At 46.2% G+C, this 20844-nt stretch overlaps 1 protein-coding gene across 1 annotated transcript in view; it reads left to right on the top strand.

Moving 5' to 3' along the window:
* The first annotated feature begins 10423 nt into the window (after nt 1-10423).
* The window catches only part of NAXE (NAD(P)HX epimerase), a 312071-nt gene continuing 301650 nt past the window's right edge, over nt 10424-20844 (top strand). Inside the window, exon 1 of the mRNA XM_069607143.1 lies at nt 10424-10752. Within this exon, the coding sequence (XP_069463244.1) occupies nt 10493-10752 (260 nt within the window). The 5' untranslated portion in view covers nt 10424-10492. The remainder of the gene's footprint in view (nt 10753-20844) is intronic.

Below are 20844 nucleotides of genomic sequence, written 5' to 3'. Positions count from 1 at the left end.
GCTACTGTTCTCTGTGGATGTCATGCCTGCGCCATGGGCGCATACATTGGCGATCATTATGGACTAATGGTAATTCATTTATCTACAGAAAACTCTTGGATCAACCGCTATTCACTTCTTGGACCTTATTTCCCATTTGCGAGACTTTGGTGCTTTTCTATTTTTCCTAACAAACTACACTTACCACAATGCACTTGGCTATAACTATCTATTCCTGGCTATTCCTATTTGTCAAAATCGGAACTACAATCCCAAGAAGCCCTAGGGATCAGCTCTGCTTCTACCAGCTCAGGAACAGAGAGGGAGGAGGCAGATTGTATGCAGGTGTGCTGATCCAGGTGCGACCAATTAGCCTGCCTCTGTGCTGGGCAGGGCGGTATAAAAGCTGCTGCCTGCAGGAGCTCAGTCTCTTGCATTAAGAGTCCTTCCAGCACCTTTTTGCTTCGAGCTACGGATCTTTGTATGCGGTTCCTCCTTACTCCTGCTTTGGATCCAATGCCCTGCCGGGCTCTCTGCATTGCAGCCGATCACGCTCTGCTGCTTTCCAGCCTCTGCCTTTGCCCTTCCGGGCTCCTGCCTTGCAGCCGATCACGCTCCGCTGCCTTCAACCTACAGCCTTCGTCTGCTGGGCTTCCGGTCTTGCAGCCTGCTACACCCTGCTGCCTACAGCCCTAGCCTTTTGGGCTCCCTGCCTCACAGCCCTGCTTCTCTGGGCTTACTCCTTGCTGCCCGGCCCTTCTGGCTCCATGCCGCGCAGCCTGCTTCACTCCGCTGCCCTAAGCCCTTTCCCTCTGGACTCCCTTCCTTACAGCCCTGCTCCTTTGGGCTTGCTCATTACTTTCCTGCTCCTCTGAGCTCTCAACCTTGTACCCTACCGTCCTCTGCTATCCACAACAGTTCATCTACATTGTTTCCTTTCAGTTATTGCAGTTCCCCTGTTTCTTGACTGCTGCTCCTTTGCTTTCTTCCTTGTTTTCTACCCTCTGTTCTTTATCCCTATCCAATCCTGTTATACGGCTTTCCCTTCATTTCCTTCTGCTAGTTTGCTTATCGACTTCCTTTTTCCTGGATTTGTCTGTTAGTGTCTTCTCTTGTACTGTTTGTAGACCCCTTTGTACAGAGCTTGTCTGTTGGTTTCCGTCAGGCAACCTCTGCCCCTTCCCTTGTCTCGTTTCTGCGTTACAGACACCCATAGCTGTTGTTGCAAGCCATGAGCAAACAGTGTGGGCCTCTGTTATAGCAAACTGTGCAGAAGGCTAGAGTTTTTCCTAAGGTCAGTGGAATACTCTTTTCCTATATCTGCATACACCCCAAGAGGGAATCCATTCTGTTGTTGTCAGGATTAGTCAGGCGAGTACAAAGGCAGCGAATATGGCAAGGGAAATGTGCACCCAGGAACTACGACTCAGGTATGCTAGAACCCAGGAGTGCAAATAGAGTGTGACATCAAAACCAGTATACGAAAAGGGATGTGGGGTAAGCACCTGACCGCGAGGAAAGTCGGCAAGCGCCTTACCCCCAATTGCTGTTACAGGTACTGACAGCGCTAAACCCACGTGGAGGGCAAGCAATGACAGGATCTGTGTACTAACACTCTTGATGGTATTACATAAGGGAACTTAAGAACTGTACTCACGAGGACGAGATAAACCTCTTGAATGTCAGCTAGCCCACGAATCCTGTTGAAGAAACTGGGACCCCGAAAGGCTAGAACAGCAATGGAAGGAAAACTAAATACCTAAGTGGGAATAGTGTTTACAAAATAGTGAGGAAAACATAAGCATTCACACAGGAGCTAGCTACTACCGCACACCACACCTAATTCAAAGGGAAAATAAATGCAGAAGTGCAGTGGAAAACATGGAATGGATCCTCTAGAAAGTAAGGACCAGGAGCAGGGAAAAACGAAATAACCTATGCAAACTTCTCCCTACCCCTCCAAGGAAAAGACAGGAAACTAAACTAAGAGGAAGGCTAAGGCAAACGGGTAACAGCAGCAAAGGACAGAGTCAAAGAAATATAGAACACAGACAAACTGGGCTGCATCTAAAAGGGGAAAGCACTGAGAAATGCTGCCTGCAAACAGAGGAAGACAAAAAGGGAAAATCAAGGAAGCAGAAATCAATTAGCGCATGAATCTGAAATTCAGGGCGGAGGAAACAAGAAAACAGGAACAAGGAAGTAGGTACAAAGGCAAGGAACCAGGAACCAGGGACTAGTCAAAAACAGGAACACTGCAATCGATGACCAGCGCTGGACTGAAGTAAGACTGAGGCTTTTAAAGCTGCTTAACGAGCACACGCCTCGGGTGTGCTGATTGCTGCACCTGCCGCCACAGCTGTTACCTATCCTCCACCCAACCTTGTGTTGCAAGGGTGGAGGTGGAGCAGTGGGCCAGGCATTCTGGGAAGCATAGTCATTTGGTTAAAGAAGCATGCTGGCTGCCAAAAACCTGGAATGGATCCGGAAGGGAAGTAGCTGGGAAAATAGGGATTTAGCGCTCCCAAATCATCACAGCACTGGAGCATAAAGTTCGGAGGAAAAGTCCAGTAGGGAATAAACCCCAAATCATGCCCCCAAATGGTGGGAACGGGAGCGAAGGGAGCGAGTCGTGACAGTATACCCCCTCCTACGGCCGGCTTCGGGTGCCCGCCACCCGCACGAAACATCTTCTTTCCATGATGGGAGTGCTTTTTCTTTGGAGGTGGCACTGATGGAAATGGTGGCTTCTGGTGAGGAAGAGACTCATGGTTCGAAGAAAGGCATGAAGGACTTGCAGGACCAGAAGCAGAGTTGGAAGGTCCAGGAAGCTCAGTCACTGGGAGTGGACCCTTATAAGTCTTTGAGGAGGGAGGCAGGCTGGTGCAACATGCCTTAGGCAATGGTAGAAGCTCTGTTAGCCTTTCTGCCGAGAGTGGACATGCGGCAGGGGAGGAAAATGCTGGCTTCAGGAAAGGTTTATGCTCAGCCATTAGAGAAGGTGGTGGCTGAGGTAGAGGTTCAGATTTCCTTCTGTCATCCATCTGGGAAAAGGCCTTTGGTTGAAAGTGACTTAGGTTTGACTGCACATGTTCTACGCCTTGGAGACCTGAAAGTCCAATGGGTTGTACAAGGCTAGTACTCCTGGTGACAGTCGTGTAGCCACTTTGTTTTACATGGGATACCACAGCAGGGATGTTTGGCATCCTGATAGGAGTGATAGACGCAGTACTTGGTATTTCAGGCAGACTCGCAGAAGGAGCAATAACAGACACATCTTGAACTGCAACTGCAACAGTCATTCCCTTCCTTTGGCTACTAGCACCCGACTGGTGCTTCTTGGCGGAATTCTGTTGCACAAGTCCTGTAGGTAATACGCCGGTCTGCACCACCCCTTGTGCACACCCAAGTGAGTGGTTCTGACTCACCACTTGGTCCAGCTTGATGACTCTGAAGCGGGAGCTGGCAAAAGTCTCAAACGCTGATGCTGCATCTTTAGGAGGCTCTGATGCTAAAGTGAAGCAGTTGGGAGAATCGTCTTTTGGAAAAGGCAGGCATTCTGGTGCTCCTCCTGAAGCAAAAGAAAGGCAGGCTAGACGTTCATCGACTGTAAATGGTTGGGATTCAGGAGGAATCGCTGGAGCAGAAGAAAATACAGCAGAATCTGATGGTGTAGACGGGTATACCTCTGATATTGGCAGCGAGGCTATGCAGGATACAGGCGTCTCATGAACTGAAGGCAAATACTCAGTATACTCCGGGACTGAAGACATGCTCTTTTGATGGACTACCGGAGGCTCTAAAGCTGAAGGATGATCTGCAGGATGAGTCACTGTAGCTGAAGACAGGCAGGTCAGGGGAAACCTTGAGGCTGAAGGCATGCAAGCTGGAGCAATCTCGGTTGCTGGATACAAGCATGTCCAGGTCTTTGGGACTGGCTCTTGAGTAAATGGCAGACATGGCAGCGGTTCATTGGTTGAAGACAGGTGTGCCAAAGATGACTGCAGGGCTGTGGATTGAATCATAGAAGAGTCAATGGTTGTAGGAGGACAGACAGAAGTCTCAGAAGTTGACAGACCCATCAGTGGCTCAGGAATGAAGGGCACCTTTAGGGCAGTAGACTCCTTGGCACCAGTAACCAAAGACTGAGCTGTACCCTTGCAATCCCTTTCTTTAGTGGGTGACACAGAGTCTTTTTCTTTGTAGGAGTCAAAGTCAATCAGTGGAATCACCATAGTAAAGTCTCTGTTAATCAGGATTTCGTCTATTGTCCATTCCTCTGTTTTAGCTTCTGAAAGAGGTAGATTATCAATCAACAGTTCAGGAACCGCCTGACGGTTCTTTGGTTCGGTATACTGTGGAATGAGTCCATCAGAACATGAAATCTGTACTGTCTCTGACTGTTCGTATTGATCAGAAGTGGCAGAAGGAAGAGTGAACCCAGAGGTAACATTGTTTTCCACATCAGCTTTAACATCTACTTCAGTCTCAGCAGCTGTATCAAGAGCAGGGCCTAAGCCTACGGTAGTGACTGAATCTGTGTATGCCACCATTGTGGATTGTGTTTGGAAATCAGAAGCTTGTATGTGTGCTAGCTCAGAATTATGGCAAACTGCTACACAGGGTATTTTTGGTAAAGGAGTGGCTTGTAACTCTTCAGCTAACTGCAATCCCTGATAAACAGCAGAACAATTGTTAGAACCTGTGCCTAGATTAAGCGCTGTGCTAGACGAAAGACCTTCACTCCCAATAGATCTAACATATCGACAAATATCATGGTTTACCAAAGTCTCTGCACTCAGGGGCTGAACAGTGTTCACTTCCTCCACATCAACAGATAAAGTCTGAGGTGTATTCAGTAAAGAGTGTAAGGTTTTATTTTCCTCTTGTGCAGAAATGAGTTCTTGTCTTAACTCCTCAAGTTTAGCTCTTAGCATGCCCTGCATTAACTGTACATCACTATCAGTAGGCACAGGGGGAAGCATAGTGGCATCAGGGCTGGATCCTGCACTAGCAATCTGGATGTGCATCGATTGTACATTGTCCTCTACTGCTTGCAGGTTCTGTGATTTATAGTTTCTCTTACCAACTTGGTCTGTGTTTCCCTTAAACAAACTATTGACATTAGACCTCTTGGCATTAGGGACTACAGTATGTACCTGTGCAACGGAGTATGCGTTAGACTGAGGGTAGAAAACAGAAGTTATGCAAGAAACCCCTCTATTCTTTATGTTGGTATCATGAAACTGTTCCATCTGAGGTGAAGCACAACTGGAATCATGGGGTTCAACAACAGAGGTACTCTCGTATAATAAGTCTAACAGTGTGTTGTTTTCTGCGGCTAAGGCTTGTGCTGACATAGAATCGGGATCAAAACCAAAGATAGAACTAGGATCAGGCCATGTAGGATGTGCCATCCTATGGGAAAAATACTTTGCACGTAAATGCCCATTTGTGACAAGGAGTTCATTGGAGTCAGGACTAGTGATTTGATTGTCACAGGTAAATGTAGGGGAAGCTTTCTGTACAAACTTGTTAGAGGCCTTGCTGCCTTTCTTTCTTAAACTTGCCATATTCAATGGGAATTTTGGGCTGGTCATACTACTGTCAGGATTAGTCAGGCGAGTACAAAGGCAGCGAATATGGCAAGGGAAATGTGCACCCAGGAACTACGACTCAGGTATGCTAGAACCCAGGAGTGCAAATAGAGTGTGACATCAAAACCAGTATACGAAAAGGGATGTGGGGTAAGCACCTGACCGCGAGGAAAGTCGGCAAGCGCCTTACCCCCAATTGCTGTTACAGGTACTGACAGCGCTAAACCCACGTGGAGGGCAAGCAATGACAGGATCTGTGTACTAACACTCTTGATGGTATTACATAAGGGAACTTAAGAACTGTACTCACGAGGACGAGATAAACCTCTTGAATGTCAGCTAGCCCACGAATCCTGTTGAAGAAACTGGGACCCCGAAAGGCTAGAACAGCAATGGAAGGAAAACTAAATACCTAAGTGGGAATAGTGTTTACAAAATAGTGAGGAAAACATAAGCATTCACACAGGAGCTAGCTACTACCGCACACCACACCTAATTCAAAGGGAAAATAAATGCAGAAGTGCAGTGGAAAACATGGAATGGATCCTCTAGAAAGTAAGGACCAGGAGCAGGGAAAAACGAAATAACCTATGCAAACTTCTCCCTACCCCTCCAAGGAAAAGACAGGAAACTAAACTAAGAGGAAGGCTAAGGCAAACGGGTAACAGCAGCAAAGGACAGAGTCAAAGAAATATAGAACACAGACAAACTGGGCTGCATCTAAAAGGGGAAAGCACTGAGAAATGCTGCCTGCAAACAGAGGAAGACAAAAAGGGAAAATCAAGGAAGCAGAAATCAATTAGCGCATGAATCTGAAATTCAGGGCGGAGGAAACAAGAAAACAGGAACAAGGAAGTAGGTACAAAGGCAAGGAACCAGGAACCAGGGACTAGTCAAAAACAGGAACACTGCAATCGATGACCAGCGCTGGACTGAAGTAAGACTGAGGCTTTTAAAGCTGCTTAACGAGCACACGCCTCGGGTGTGCTGATTGCTGCACCTGCCGCCACAGCTGTTACCTATCCTCCACCCAACCTTGTGTTGCAAGGGTGGAGGTGGAGCAGTGGGCCAGGCATTCTGGGAAGCATAGTCATTTGGTTAAAGAAGCATGCTGGCTGCCAAAAACCTGGAATGGATCCGGAAGGGAAGTAGCTGGGAAAATAGGGATTTAGCGCTCCCAAATCATCACAGCACTGGAGCATAAAGTTCGGAGGAAAAGTCCAGTAGGGAATAAACCCCAAATCATGCCCCCAAATGGTGGGAACGGGAGCGAAGGGAGCGAGTCGTGACAGTTGTACCTTATTTCCTTGCTACACGTGCCTACTGTTCGTTCTCTTTACTTTCAGCTGTGTGTGTACTTATCTGTCCACCTTACTTCGGCACAACCACCCAAACCCTTCCTGGGTGTCCTGTGCCACTCTTAACAGAGTGCCATCCGTGACAGTGGAGCGTGTTTTTAGAGAAGGGAGGCACTGCACTTCTTGGGGGAAGCTCTCGATTGACCCACTGGTAACCGACGGCTGTTCCTCAACTGCGCAAGTGCAATTTCCAGAATGTTCGAGAATTAACTCCCCTTTGTGGAGTGTGTATATATGCGGAAACCCAGAGGTGGTCAGGTGAGTCTTCAGCCGGAGAAGGACGCTTACGTCTGGCCTTCCTGTGAGCTGTGGTGCTCTCTGCCTGGCTGTTCCCAGGGTCTTCCAGCCGCTTCTGGGGCGAGATGAGGAATCCTGTTACGCTCACGGTGATGTATTTCTTTTTGACTTCTTTACTTCTTCTGTGATCTATGTCCTTATGTTATTTCTATGTACTTGTAATCTTTGAATAAATAGCCGTAAAGAGCTGATTATCTTCTAAAGAGTGGTGGCTGTGAGTTATTGTGTCTGTCTGTTTATGGTTCAAAGTATTTGCTCTATAATTGCATTGGTGATTTATAGTTGTTCCGTGCACTTTTCGGGGAAGAGCAATACAGATGCCTCCGTAGCTGCAGTGCATTTTTCTGTTGCAGTGCAGTTGTCTTGTGCAGATGCAAGTTCGATCTGGTTGGTTATGGATGCAGTTTGTGTCTTCGTGCACAGTGTTGTTGTGCAGGGTCTTGGTCATGGTCTGCGGCAGCGTGTTGCTTTTGGCGCCCAGGTTCGGTTCAGAATTCTTTCCTTGTGGTTTGGGTTAACTAATGGGGGAGAAGTAAGTTATGTAATGTGCTAGTGCTGTGGAGTCCTTAGTTGGTGGAATGTTGGTGTGGAGTGTTGTCCTTTGAGAGTGGAGGTTCTAGAAGGACAGTTGGGGAGAGAGTGAGCTGTGTGGATGGGCCAGTGATTCTTTCCTATGTACTTGAGAACTTAACCTGTACATCTGGGCCCAACGTGGTGTATGGTGGAAGGACCCCAGCTTGGTTATTTAAAAATCCCCCTTAGCACAGGGCAAGTTAGGCCTTACTCCATCCTAACAGTTAAGAAATAAACCTTTGATTTTAGAAAAGTGAATCGGTTGTTGTCTTTGTCTGTCTTCAGGATGCCTTTACAAAGGGCAGCTCTCATCGCTTGGAAGATTTCTGCGATTCCTGGGCATTCCCAGGACTTTCGTGAGACGCTGTCCAAGTTCTCAGAGACTCATGGTCTAGATCCACTCAGGTTTCCTAATCTTCTGTGTGGGCGCGCTGAGTAGCATGGTGCATGGACAGGGGTGTTTATCCTGTTTTTGCCCCTCTGTAGAAGTGGTCAATTTCTTGGTGATCTGGTTCAAGGATGGGAAGGTGTATAGGGCAGTTAATTTCTGGTCCGCAATTTCAGCGGACATGTGCTAGTTAAGGGGGAACCGGTGGGAAAGCATTTCATGGTCAGGAAGTCTTTGCGTTCCATTTGAATTAAAGTCCCTCCTAAAGCTAAGTATTCTGCCTTTTGGGATGTCAATTTAGTTTTCCACTTGTTTCAGTATTGGCCAAATAATGAGACGTTGTCACGCCAGCAGAATTAGCTATGTTGTTGTGTTTAATTTCCATCAAAAGTGTCAGATGTGAAAGCATTCGATGTGGACAATAAGGTGTACTCTGCTGGAGGTGTTACGTTCTTTGTTACTTCTTTCCAGGAGGATCAAAAATGATGTCTGGTTAACTCTTTACAATGTTATGAGCGTATGACTTCAGTTTACTGACCTCCTTCTACCTCTCAGCTGCTTATTTCCATCAGAAAGACTTTTGGGACAGTTCTGTCTGCCACTTTAGCATGCTGCGTTCGCTGGGTGATGAATGAAGCAGGGGTGGATGTTTCCGTCTTCAGAGCCTGTTCCGCTCTGGGGGCTATGGCATCGAAGTCCATTTTCTTGGCAGTAGTCTACAAGAGTTCCTTAAAGAAGCCGCTTGGTAGGAAATCTACTTTTAAGACCATTTATCATAAGAAAGTGCAAAACGTGGCAAATGTGGTATTGCATGAGCTTTGAACTTGCATAATATGAAGCCTCGGGTCTCAACACAGAATGGCTAACCCCCCTCACTAGCGTGAGCGGGGGATGAATTCTATTAAGAGACACAGAGACGAGTATTATCCCTACTGCCTGCTCCCATCTTACGTTTGCTTTCTTGCAGCTTCCTTCTGAGGTCGTCTCCTGTGAGGTCATTGTGCAGGACGTTCTAAAAAAGGACCGTGGTGGTTGGACTTCACTCTCTGGGTGGATGTCAGTTCTGGTCTGGACTCTTTTGTTTCTTGTTTACTTGGCCTTGCAGCTACAGAAGAGAATAAGGGACTACTTGCGCAGGACTTTATAATGGGGCTCGAACCCTCATTGCTGGAGAAGGGCACGGTTGCCTTCTTGGAGTGGGGTCCGCTCGATTAGTCGAACGATTTAACAGGTCTATTTCTTTGCTGCTGCTTGACGAGTAAAGAAGATTAATACATAATACTCTCCTCCATGTCTCTTAATAGAATCTAAACCCCCCACTAACGCTATTATGAGGGGTTAACCATTGTTCATAATTGATTAATTTAAGAGAAAATAACTCAACAGTAAATATTGATGTATATTGATTGTGAACAATGGATTTAATTCAAGGGCAAGTAAATCCAAACTGTAATTTGATGTCTATCATTGTTCAAAATTACATAAACACAAGAACTGTACAATGAAGGGCAACTCAATACACATTATACAAACGGATTTTTGTGATTTAAGATGAAGTATAAAAACTTTCGACAACATGAAATACAATGTTTGATTAGCCACGATTTTAAACATTATAAATGTCTGACTAATACCTGAAGTAGAGAACATTAGAAGCCAATGGGAAGGAGGCATGATACTTGGACGCTAAAGCTTTTCTTTTTCAAAAAATGCATGTGGACCCCTTTCATGCAAACTCCGTCGTCTGTTAGTGTTAGATCAGTCGTTTATTTTCACTGTCCAGGCTTGTAACAATTGTTTCCTACACTACTTCAATTTCTTAAATCGTGCGTTTTAGGCCCCGCCCCAAATATTTTGTGACTAGCTAAGGCCCTTCCATTTCACCTTAAAGCAGTTTGCTAGGTTACTCATTACGCACATGTAACCATTCCCAAATCCAGGAGCAGTATTGCAGTTATTTTATGTGCTGCGTTAAAAACTGCACCAATACCTATTCTTGTTAATCGCGGAATGTCGAAATTCGGGTACCTTCAATAGTTAAAAAAACGGATGAAAACTGCAAGTCCACTAAGCTCATAAATGCATGACGCTATATTTCTTTAAACTGCATAAAGTATTCTCTTTAATCCCATGTAAAACGTCGGTACCGCTCTCACTAGTAAAAATCACCACTCTTAAATGGCCGCCGCGTTAACACCCACGCAGGCGTTCTGCCCGTTTTCTGTCACAGTCTGGATCAAGCATTTCCGGACCGACAACTTAACTCCCCATTGCGTTTCGTGTGGAGCAGTCCAGAGCGAATGTACTGCTTCAGGAGAACGCTTTTTGGCTTTGGTGTGTTTGTGGCCTCTTGTGGAGGTGCACGTCAAGTAGTCACGCATGCTACCGTTGCAAGACCCGCAGGCTGCCTTGCACTTAAGAAGACAGGGCAAGCGGGCACCTTTACAGGCTGTGTACGAGAACCACACTACTCTTGGGGTCCATTTGTCACCGTTCCAGCGCGTTTCGACTCTGGGTTGTCCTCAATGGCAAAGGAGGCGGGTGTTTTGAAGTACCTGAGGTAATTCTGCCTGTCACTACACATTGCTTTTGTGACGCAGGACGTTGGACGTTCTCTGCATCGTACAATTCATTTGTTAAACACGCTCTTGCGCAGACTGGTCAATAACTGCTTCATGTTGTACTGGACTGTTAAAACACGCATTGACAATGTGTTGTTTTCTGCTGTTCTTTGCATGTTGCAATTATAGGCACCAGCGACGTGTAAAGACAAAACCATTTTAATATTAGCAGACATTTGGCAGAGCCTTTTGATAAAGATGGTCTGCTCCATTGTAAGGAACAATAAGATGAAGTAGTTGTAGCATGACGTGCTGGCTGGGTAAACTATGTGTAACCAGTTTTGTTGCCCAAAAAACATTGATACCTCTAAAGAAAACAAAATTATGTTAGTGAAAATTATATAACAATCCTTACGCAGATGGCACATAGCTCTCAACCATTTGTGTCGCAAAGGCAGTGTTAGCCTTATGAATCAGCCCCAGGCCGCCCAGTAGTAATCACACGCACCTGCACGCAATAACACACAGACGCGTCTTGACACTCCGGGGTTCTGGCGGCAACTGCCCGCACAGACGTCCCATTTATTTAACGCGCGTGCGCGAACTGGAACGAGGCTCGAACATGCGTAGGAACACACACATTGCTCGGTAACATTCCTCCTTTTCTTTAAAGAATAAACAGAATATAAACAGCATATTGTCACATGGCCCCACAGGGTTAAACACGTGCTATGCGCCCATACAATTAACAGTTGGACGACCCAACGTGGATCATTACCGTCGTCCCTGTGGTTCAGGGAACAGTGTCCATTATAAAGTCTTGGAACCGGGTCAGTCATCGACGGCCCTCCCGGCTTGGGTACCTTGGGCTGCCGCTCTGGGGCTGACTTGGAGGATCTCAGGGTGGTTGATCTCCTCCACTTTTGCTGTCCCGAGATGCCAGACTGGCAATCAGGATCATTGGATCATTGTTCGTTTGACTCCCACCAGATGGGCCTGTCTCTAACTTCTTGAAATAGCAGACATTTCGTGTCCGCGGTTGTTATTGATCCTATGACGTGTGTTACATCCATGGGCTTCGGCTCGTAGGTTAGGGACAATTTTCCTTCAGGATGGCGACTGCGCACCAACACTGTCCCCCACAGAAATGTCTGGTTGTTGGAGGTTCCTCCTGGCGCTTTCTCGCTCATTGCGTTCCTGTCGCTCGACTCAAACTTTCTGGTTGTTAATGATCCCCGGCTCACGCCCTTCTAGCTCTGGTAGGAGGCCCCTAGGGCACCGCTTGAAAAGGGACTCCGCCGGCGCCACTCCCGTGGATTGGTGAGGGGTCGCTCTGTATTCTTGGAGGAATTGAGAGGTTTCTCCATAGCTCCACACCTTGGTTCTGGGATTTCCTAAGCACCTTGTTGAGGGTGCGCATGAATCTTTCTGCTTCACCATTTGCCCTTGGCCAGAGGGGTGTCACTTTCCGGTGCCGTATTCTGCACTCCTCCATGTATTTTGAGAATAGTTGACCCTGAAAGGGGGTCCATTGTCCGAGCACAACTCCAATGGAAATCTGTGAGTGGCAAAGATCCTTTCCAGGGCCTGTATGGTGTGGTCGCTGGCTGTCGATTCCACTAGTTCTGTTTCGGGATACCGGGACCATTGATCTATCACCGCCAAAAAATAGGTGCCTCTCCCTGTGGAGCCAAAGCCAGCGTGTACCATGCCCCACAGTTGGTCGCTTCTTTCCATTGACTTGATGTTGGGTTCTCTAGCCGCGGGGCTGGCCGCTTGACACCAAATGCAGTGATGAATGTATTCGTCCACCCTCTGATCCTGGTCGGGGAACCACACCTTAGCTCTTAGACGTGCTTTTGTTTTGGCCGTGCCTTGGTGCCCATTGTGGGCAAGTTCTAGCACTTTCTTCCCAAGTAATCGGAGTACAATGATTTGGCGACCTCTCAGCATTAGCCCTTCCTCCGAGATGGACAGTTCATTGCTGGCTCGCCACAGTGCCTGCCTGTCTAGTTGGGCAGTCTTCTCTCTTCGTGTGTTGTTCGCCAGCATTCCTTTCTAGTCTCTGCTGGCCATTGCGGATCTGATGAGCTGGAAAACCCTGTCAGCTTGGGACGCCTCCACCAGCTCCGGTATGGTCAGCGCTATGGGCATGGCAGCTTCCACAACTTGACGGGCTACCTCTGCACAGTCGTCTTCATCTGGTCTCTCCTGCGTCTGGCTAGACCCTGGATGGCGGGATAAATAGTCTGCCGGGGTGCTTGTGCCTGGCCGATAATGGAGATTCACTCCATATTCCATTAGCAAGAGCATCCACCTCTTGATTCGTGGAGGAGGTTTGGAGGAACCACCTGCCATAATGGGGATCAGCGGCTTGTGGTCAGTAATGACTGTCACTGTTTTGCCGAATATGTACAAGCGAAAATGCTTGCAACCCCTCAGAATGGCGAGCGCCTCTCTCTCTCTCTATCTGCGAGTACCTCTTCTCTGTGTCCATTAGGGCTTTGCTGGCGTATGCTATCGGGCAGATCTGGCCCTGTGTGTCCGGCTGTAGCAACACTGCTCCTAGCCCTATGGGCCTGGCATCGACTACTAGTTCCGACTCCCGTTCAGAATTAAAATATGCCATGGTTTCCTCTCCTGTCAGGGCCGCCTTGATGGCGTCAAAAGCTTTTTGTTCCCGCATTGACCGTTGCCACGTGGTATTGTTTCTTGTGAGGGCCCTCAGTGGTTCAGATAGCGAGGCCAGGTATCGAATAAAACGCCCACAATAGTTGACTATCCCCAGAAAGATTCGAATGTCTGAATTGGATTCTGGGGGGGGCTGCCTCTGTGATGTCTCTTATCTTTTCTGGGTCTGGGCAAAGGCCGCCAGCATGGAATACAAACCCAAAGAATTCTATTGTCTCTGAAGAACTCGCACTTTCCTTTGTGAAGTTTCAGGCCTAGGTCTCAGATCCTCTCCAGGGTCTTTTCTAGTCTTTTAATATGTTCTCCCTCAGTGGATGCGAACATGAGGATATCATCACTCAAGTTTATGACTCCTTTTAGGCCTGCCAATGCCCCTCGGATTACATTCTGAAAGACCTCTGCAGCCGACGAGATACCGAAACCTAGCCTCTTGTATTGGTGTAGGCCCTCATGCGTCATAAAGGTGGTAATGTAGCGGATTCAGGATGCAGCTTCAGTTGATGATATCCGAAGCGGTGGTCAAGCTTGGAAAATACTTTGGCACCCTGAAGTTCTCCGACAATATCGTCAAGCGTTGGTGTTATGTGTCGCTCACGCTTGATAGCCAAGTTTGGCAGCCCCATGCAAATGGGTACTGCCCCTGGTTGCTTGGGTTTAGGGGCAACTACAATCGGGGACACCTCTCAATTATGTCCCTATCGGGCAGCATTTGCAATTCTTGTTCAATCCGGGCCCTCGGGTGAAAAGGAATCCGCCTATGCTTTAGGGCCGTTGGCCTTACAGATTCGTTGATGTGAAGATGTATCGGGTCGCCCTTTAACTTGCCTACGCCTTGGAATATGTCAGCATACTGCTCTGTGATGTTGTGTACATCGGTCAAATAAACGGACATGTCAAAATGTACATGTCCAGGGCCTTGGACGCCGCACAGCCTAATAGGGAGTACGGACTGACCTCCGTCACAAAGAACTTGGCTTTAATGGACTTCTTGCCATGGGTGACTGAGGTAACAAATGCCCCTCGTAGTGGTATTGGGGTATCGCCTCCAAATGTGTAGATTCTGGCCATGGTCTCTTCGAGAGCTGGTGGGCCCGGTAGAGCTTCATAATGTCCAGTTGCAAGGACACACACGGATGCTCCGGTGTCTATCAACACGGGTGTTGGTATATTTTCGATATTCACCATGCAAGTTGGTTGACGTTGCTTCCGTGTTCCGGATTCAATGTTGGAGATAAAGAACACTCCTCCTCTGTGATGTCCAGCTCTTGCATCCCCTGTTCGACTGTGGCGACACTTTTCTGTCTCCTCGGCCCGCTGCTGACTCGCTGGGCCTCTCGATACTGTGACAGGGATGGCTGCCCTGCACACTCACGCATAGTGCCCCGACACCCCACAGCGTCAACACACTCTCTCAGTTTCGCTGGGCACTCACCAACGTGTGGAAAGTCATAGCCGCAGTATTGGCAGGGATGTGACTGTTCATCTGTTTTGAGATTCTGGTCTCTTCGGAGCCCACGTGGCTTCTGAGTAGTGTTCATCGCTGAGCGTCCAATGGCAAATGCCTCCTCACTCTTACCTGGGCGGACAGCAGCGTCCATTCTGGCGCCTCTGCTTTCTGCCAGCTCATAGGCCCTCCCAATGTCCAAGATTTGGGCCAGCATCAGGCCAGGCTTGCGTAACACTTGATGTCTGAGTTTCCCAGGGCGACACCCCTGTAGGCGCTGGTTCCTCACCATTCCCTCTTCATTTTCCCATCTGTACATTTGTATTTGTATTTATTTATTTATTTATATTGCGCACCTAACCCCTAGAGGGGTAGCAAGGCGCAGAGGCAACAAGAGGATTGCAATTCTTGGTTACATACAAGGAATGAAGTCCAACTGTGGTTACAGTGCTGGACGCGTAAAAAGAGACAATGCACGCCGATGAGGCATGGGTTACAGAAATATACAATATAAGTAATACTATATACAATAAATCGGTTGTCTCATGAAAAGGTATCTACACTGAGCAGTTGACAACCTAAATGTACATTTTTACAATCATAGTGGTGGAGCATTAGGGTAGCAAGAGAGCAAGAGGTCGTTATGTGTCGTGAGTCTTGAGCCAATGGATGGTCTTAGTTCTGAATAGGCGGTACGGGAGGTCCTCCCTGCAAGGTGGTGGAAGGGAGTTCCAGTATTGTGCTGCTTTAACAAGAAAGCTGTTCACACCCGACATAGAACGTTTATACCTGGGCACCAGGAGGAGATTGGAGTTGGCCATTCTAGAGGGGCGAGAGGAGGTAGGTCTGGTGAATCTAGTGATAAGTTATTGAGGGGCTGCTTGGTGGAGGCATTTGTGGGTCAGAGAAACCAATTTGAGGAATATTTTGTCTTTGGTAGAAAGCCAGTTGACAGACCTTCTAGAATCGGAGATGTGGACTTTCTTTGGGATACTGAGGGGCGCTCTTAGGGCGTTATTTTGGAGGATCTGAATTTTGTTCGTAATATATTTGTTGCATCGGACATAAAGTGCGTTGCAATAGTCCAGCTTGGACAGGATGAGAGCCCTGGCTAGGGTGATACAGTTAGACGGGGAGAGAAAAGGTTTGGCTACTCTGATGAGTTTGCATGTATAAGATGTGGCGGATGCCATAGCATTAACTTGTTTTTTTAAAGGTGAGAGTGGAGTCTAGGTAGAAGCCAAGGATTTTGACCTCCTTGGCTATCGTGATCTTATTGTTGTCAATTACGAAGGAGGAGTAGTTTTGGTCTAGTTTGTTAAGGTTATGTGAGGACCCCACATGCTTGGCCATTGTCTCAGCCTCCCGCAGAATTGGTCTAGAGTCTCGTCCCCAGATTGCGTTTTGGCACACATGACAAACCTGTCGAAGACCTGGTTTGCCAAGGGCAGAAAATGGTCTTGGAGGGCCTTTTTGATGTCAGCATAAGTAGTTGCTTGTGAGTTGAGCAACTCGAAGATCCGATTGTAAGTCTAGTAGAAGGGACAGGAGAGTGCCATGTTACTGGAGATAACCGACAATAGGTACCCTCTTCCACCTGTGCCAGAGAGACCAAGCTGGACCTTGATTCCTGACAATGGGTCCTAGACCCTGTTCGTTTGCTAAAATGGGAACCCTGTCCATGCTTCACCTGTTGTCCACTTCGACAGCCCTGGTATACTCTCCTACCAGGTACTATCCCACACAGGTCTATTCCTAATGTTCGTAACAACTTGTATAATTCCTCTGTTTGGTCCTTTTTCTATTTGGGATATGTGTGCATGATTTACAAAGTTCGGATCAAGTTGTATAATTCCTCTGTTATCTCCTTTAGCTCTTTGGTATTTATTTATGAGCCTTTCCAATTCCTTCGGCTCCCTCAGTGCTTGGATAACCAGTCCAACCCTTTCCCTTACTTAGGAAGTCTCGGGCGGTCTCCGGTCTTCTCTGGAGGTCCATATGTTTTCTCAAGCAACGTGTACTATAAAAAAGAAATGATGAAAGCTTTCCATTAGTGAAATTTTTATTTTTTGAAAAACATGGAAGTAATGCAGATTGTTTGTCATTTTTAGGTCTAGCTTATGTTCCAGAACATGTATGAAAGGGAGATGGGACCCTAAAGCTGCAACGACTGAAGTTGAGATTGATTATGCACTTTGACACTTTACGGGCAAAAGGAAACATTGTTGATGCTGAATTTCATGTCTTTTTGGACTAATTATATTGATCTAATTAGACATGCACATTGTGTTTGCCTTTCTTTCTGTATCTTTTGGAGTGATGCGTTTAACATATATTTGGTATTATATTCCTATGTGCCTATGGACACTGAATTTTGCTTGTTTTATTGTTTTTTTTGTTTTCTTTATTGACATTTCAAGAATAGAATAACAAAACCAAGAACTATACCCAACCCTCCCTACCCCAATTACGTTTTTCACCCCCCCACCTCCTCAGCATCAGTACATTATTACATTTTTGTATTTGTGCCGTCATAAATCAACTAATCATGCAGTACCCATGATGCATAGTTTTTTTAGGGCAATATTGACCATTAAAGTCTTCATGTAAAAATGTCAACACTTCTTTCCAGTATTCAGTAAACACGGAAAGTTCCCCCTGCAGGAAATATGTCATCCACTCAAGCGACCAAAAGTTCCAGACTTTAGTAAACCATTCCGCGATATGGGGAGGATCACTTTTCTTCCAGTTCTGGCGATCACTAAAAGTGCCCCTAATTGCAAAATTGCATAAGCTTTCTGTGTGGATTTCGAAAGTTGTCTGAGATCTTCGTCTATTGTTATCATCAAGCAAGATCGTACAGAGCGAGGCATTTGACTAGCACAAATTTCACACATTTGTTCATTCACTTCCGCCCAGTACATTGCCAATTCCGGACATTTCAACCATACATGCTTCGAGTTCCCCACCGATCCACATTCCCTCCAACATTTATTAGATATAGTAGACTTCATCTTGTTTAAGCGGGCTGGGGTATAGGGCCACTGCACCATGAGTTTATACCAAAACTCTCTGATTTGAATCGCTCTGCAGAGCTTGGGTATTGCTTTCCACAAGACATCCCATTCCTGGTCCATTATCTCCTCCCCTAATGTTTCCAGCCAGCGTTTCTTGTAGCTAAACTTCCCTTTTCAGGTTCCTTCCCCCATTATTTTATATTGATTGAGATGATAGCTTTAGTCCTTGGATTAGTTGACACGTAATTCTCAAGGGGTGTTAACCCCCTATCCCCAGCTGCTTTGATTGGTGGGGCTAAAATCCAATGTCTCACTTGAAAATATTGGAACCTACATTTTTCGTGTATCCCCAACTCCTGTTTGCATTGTATGAATGTTTTAGGCTCATCTCCCATACAAATATCTTGCAGCTTTTCACACCCGACCTCCTTCCATTCCTTAAATGCATTTGGTTCTAAGCTGGGGATGAACTGGGGGTTAAAAAACAAGGGAGTCAAAGGATAGGGAAACGTTATGAGGCCATATTTCCTGACTGCCACATCCCATGTTTCCTCCACCAAATTAATAATTCTGCTTGCATGTATATTGGCTGGACGATCCTGCTTTGGTAGCCATAGTACGTCCCTTAGTCTGTGTCCCCCCACCCCCAACGCTTGTTCCATTAGCACCCAGCCTCTCACAGGTGTTCCCGTGGACCATTCCCTTATCACCCTTATTTGAGCGGCGTGATAGTATGTCAGAAAGTTGGGAAGGCCCATCCCTCCTTTTGATTGTTGGGAGCATTAGCGTAGTTAAAGCTATCCGGGGCGTTTTTTTTAGGCCACACACAAGACAAAACTGCCCTATGTATTTTGTGGAAGAACGATCAGGGGACTTTCATAGGTAGCGCTTGAAAATGATGGAGTGCCTTAGGGAGAGTAACCATTTTAACAGAATTAATTCTTCTCCCAGCCCGGAAATTATCAGACGGTCCCATTTTTTAAGTTGCAGTTCAATTTCTTTCAATAGGGGGGGGGGGTAGTTGACTGTATATAAACCTTGTAATGTCTAGGTAATTTTAACTACCAATAGATCAATTTCCCCTTGCGCCCATTCAAGTTGAGTGTGTGCTCGAAGACTTCCTGAGGTGAAAGCGATAGGTTGAAGATTTCTGAATGTTTTTCTTTTTTTTTTTTTCTCTTTATTTTGCATTTATTTTTAGTCCCACCACCATTTTTTTTAATGCGTGTGTACCTGCTTGTATTCTGGTTGACGGTTCTGCTGCGATAAGCAACATGTCATCAGCATAAGCCATTGTGATTTGAGCCACCGAACAGGATGCCTTTTATCTCCTCTGTCGGATTTTAGCTAAACGAGGTTCCAAATGGAGGGAAATTAGAGGGGAAAGCTGAGTCTTGCAGAAGGGTTTTTATAGTTCGCCTTAGCCCACCTTATATAGTTTGGACCGAATCCCAGCTTATCTAGTGTCAAAAAGAGAAACGACCACTCCACTTGATCGAATGCTTTTTGAGCATCTACGGAAACGAGAGCCGCTGGAATTTGTTTCTTCTCGACATTCTCCAAAATGTGGCACACTCTACGTAGGTCATCATGCGTCTGCCTTGACTTAATAAAACCTGATTGGTCCGTGTGTATTAGCAAGGGTAAAAGGTCAACTATTCGATTGGCTAACACTTTGGTGAACATTTCGGCATCTAAATTAATTAATGCAATTGGACGATAAGATCCACATATAATTGGGTCTTTGATTATTTTTGACTCTTCCAGGGTAGGGGAAATATGTTCTGTAAATAGAAAGTAGTTATATCATTTGGTCAAGATGGGAGTTATATAGAACCGTATGTCTTATAGAACCTGGCCGGAAACCCATCCGGCCCAGGTGATTTATTTACCTGGAGTTCTCGGATAACCCTAGACACCTCATCTGATGTTATAGGTACAAGTTTCTGACTGTCTGCTAACGTAAGCCGGGGAAGATTGACTGATTTTAAATATGCTATCTGGAGATGAGAATCCGGGATATCGGACTTGTATAATTCAGTGTAAAAATAATTGAAATAATTGAAATTGTTCATGAATACGATCGGTTTCAGAGGTCAACTCACCTGAAGGTAATTTAATTTGGCTTATAACCTTGGATGCTACTCTTTGGCGAAGCTTGGATGCCAACAGGCGGTCCATTTTATCGGCTTTAATATAATACTTCTGTTTGAGAAATGGAAGAGATTTTTCGGCATTCTTGGTTAGATGAAGATTCAATCTGCCTGCGCATCCCCAAAAGCTTTCTGCTTCTGTGGCCCCGTAACTGTTTCCATTTTGTTCAAAATTAGAGATTGCTCCCTCTCTAATTCCTCTTCCATTAATGTTTGTTGTTTGCGCCTGTTGGGTTTTGCTACTATGAGAATACCCAATATAATGGCTTTAAACGCATCCCAAGTTACATTCAGTGAGGTTCTCCCACCTAAGTTTAAATCAAAATATTCCCTTATTTGTCCAGCTAGTTGCTCCATAATAACTTGGTCTTGCATTGGGGTTAACAGGAATCTCTTTTATCTTTTATCTTTTGTCAACTTTAGTGTGTCGTGATTTGCGTTATGAATCCCGAAAGTGGAGTAGAGATCTAGGCGTAATCTATTCGGGAAAAAGATCTATACACAATGAATAAAAGGTAAATCCTTTCTCATTGCCCTTGAGAGTGAGACAGATCTCTACTAAGGAAACGTCTGCAAATATTTGCCGTAATCCACCCAAGGGGAGTCAATGCCCGACGAGTTAACCCACTTCTGTCCCGTGTAGGGTCCCATGCCATATTGAAGTCACCCAATATTAGCAATTTGCCTTCCGAAAAAGGCACCAGAAGACGCATCATATGTTTCAGGAAGCCGCCCTGGCCTGTGTTCGGGGCATATATAGATCCCACTGTCAAATTGATGAAGATA

The sequence above is a fragment of the Ambystoma mexicanum genome, chromosome 1p (genome assembly GCF_040938575.1).
Source record: "Ambystoma mexicanum isolate Mex_15411 chromosome 1p, UKY_AmexF1_1, whole genome shotgun sequence".
NCBI lineage: Eukaryota > Metazoa > Chordata > Amphibia > Caudata > Ambystomatidae > Ambystoma > Ambystoma mexicanum.
The sequence above is the reverse complement of the archived record's forward strand: the minus strand, read 5'-3'. Positions and strand labels throughout refer to the sequence as shown.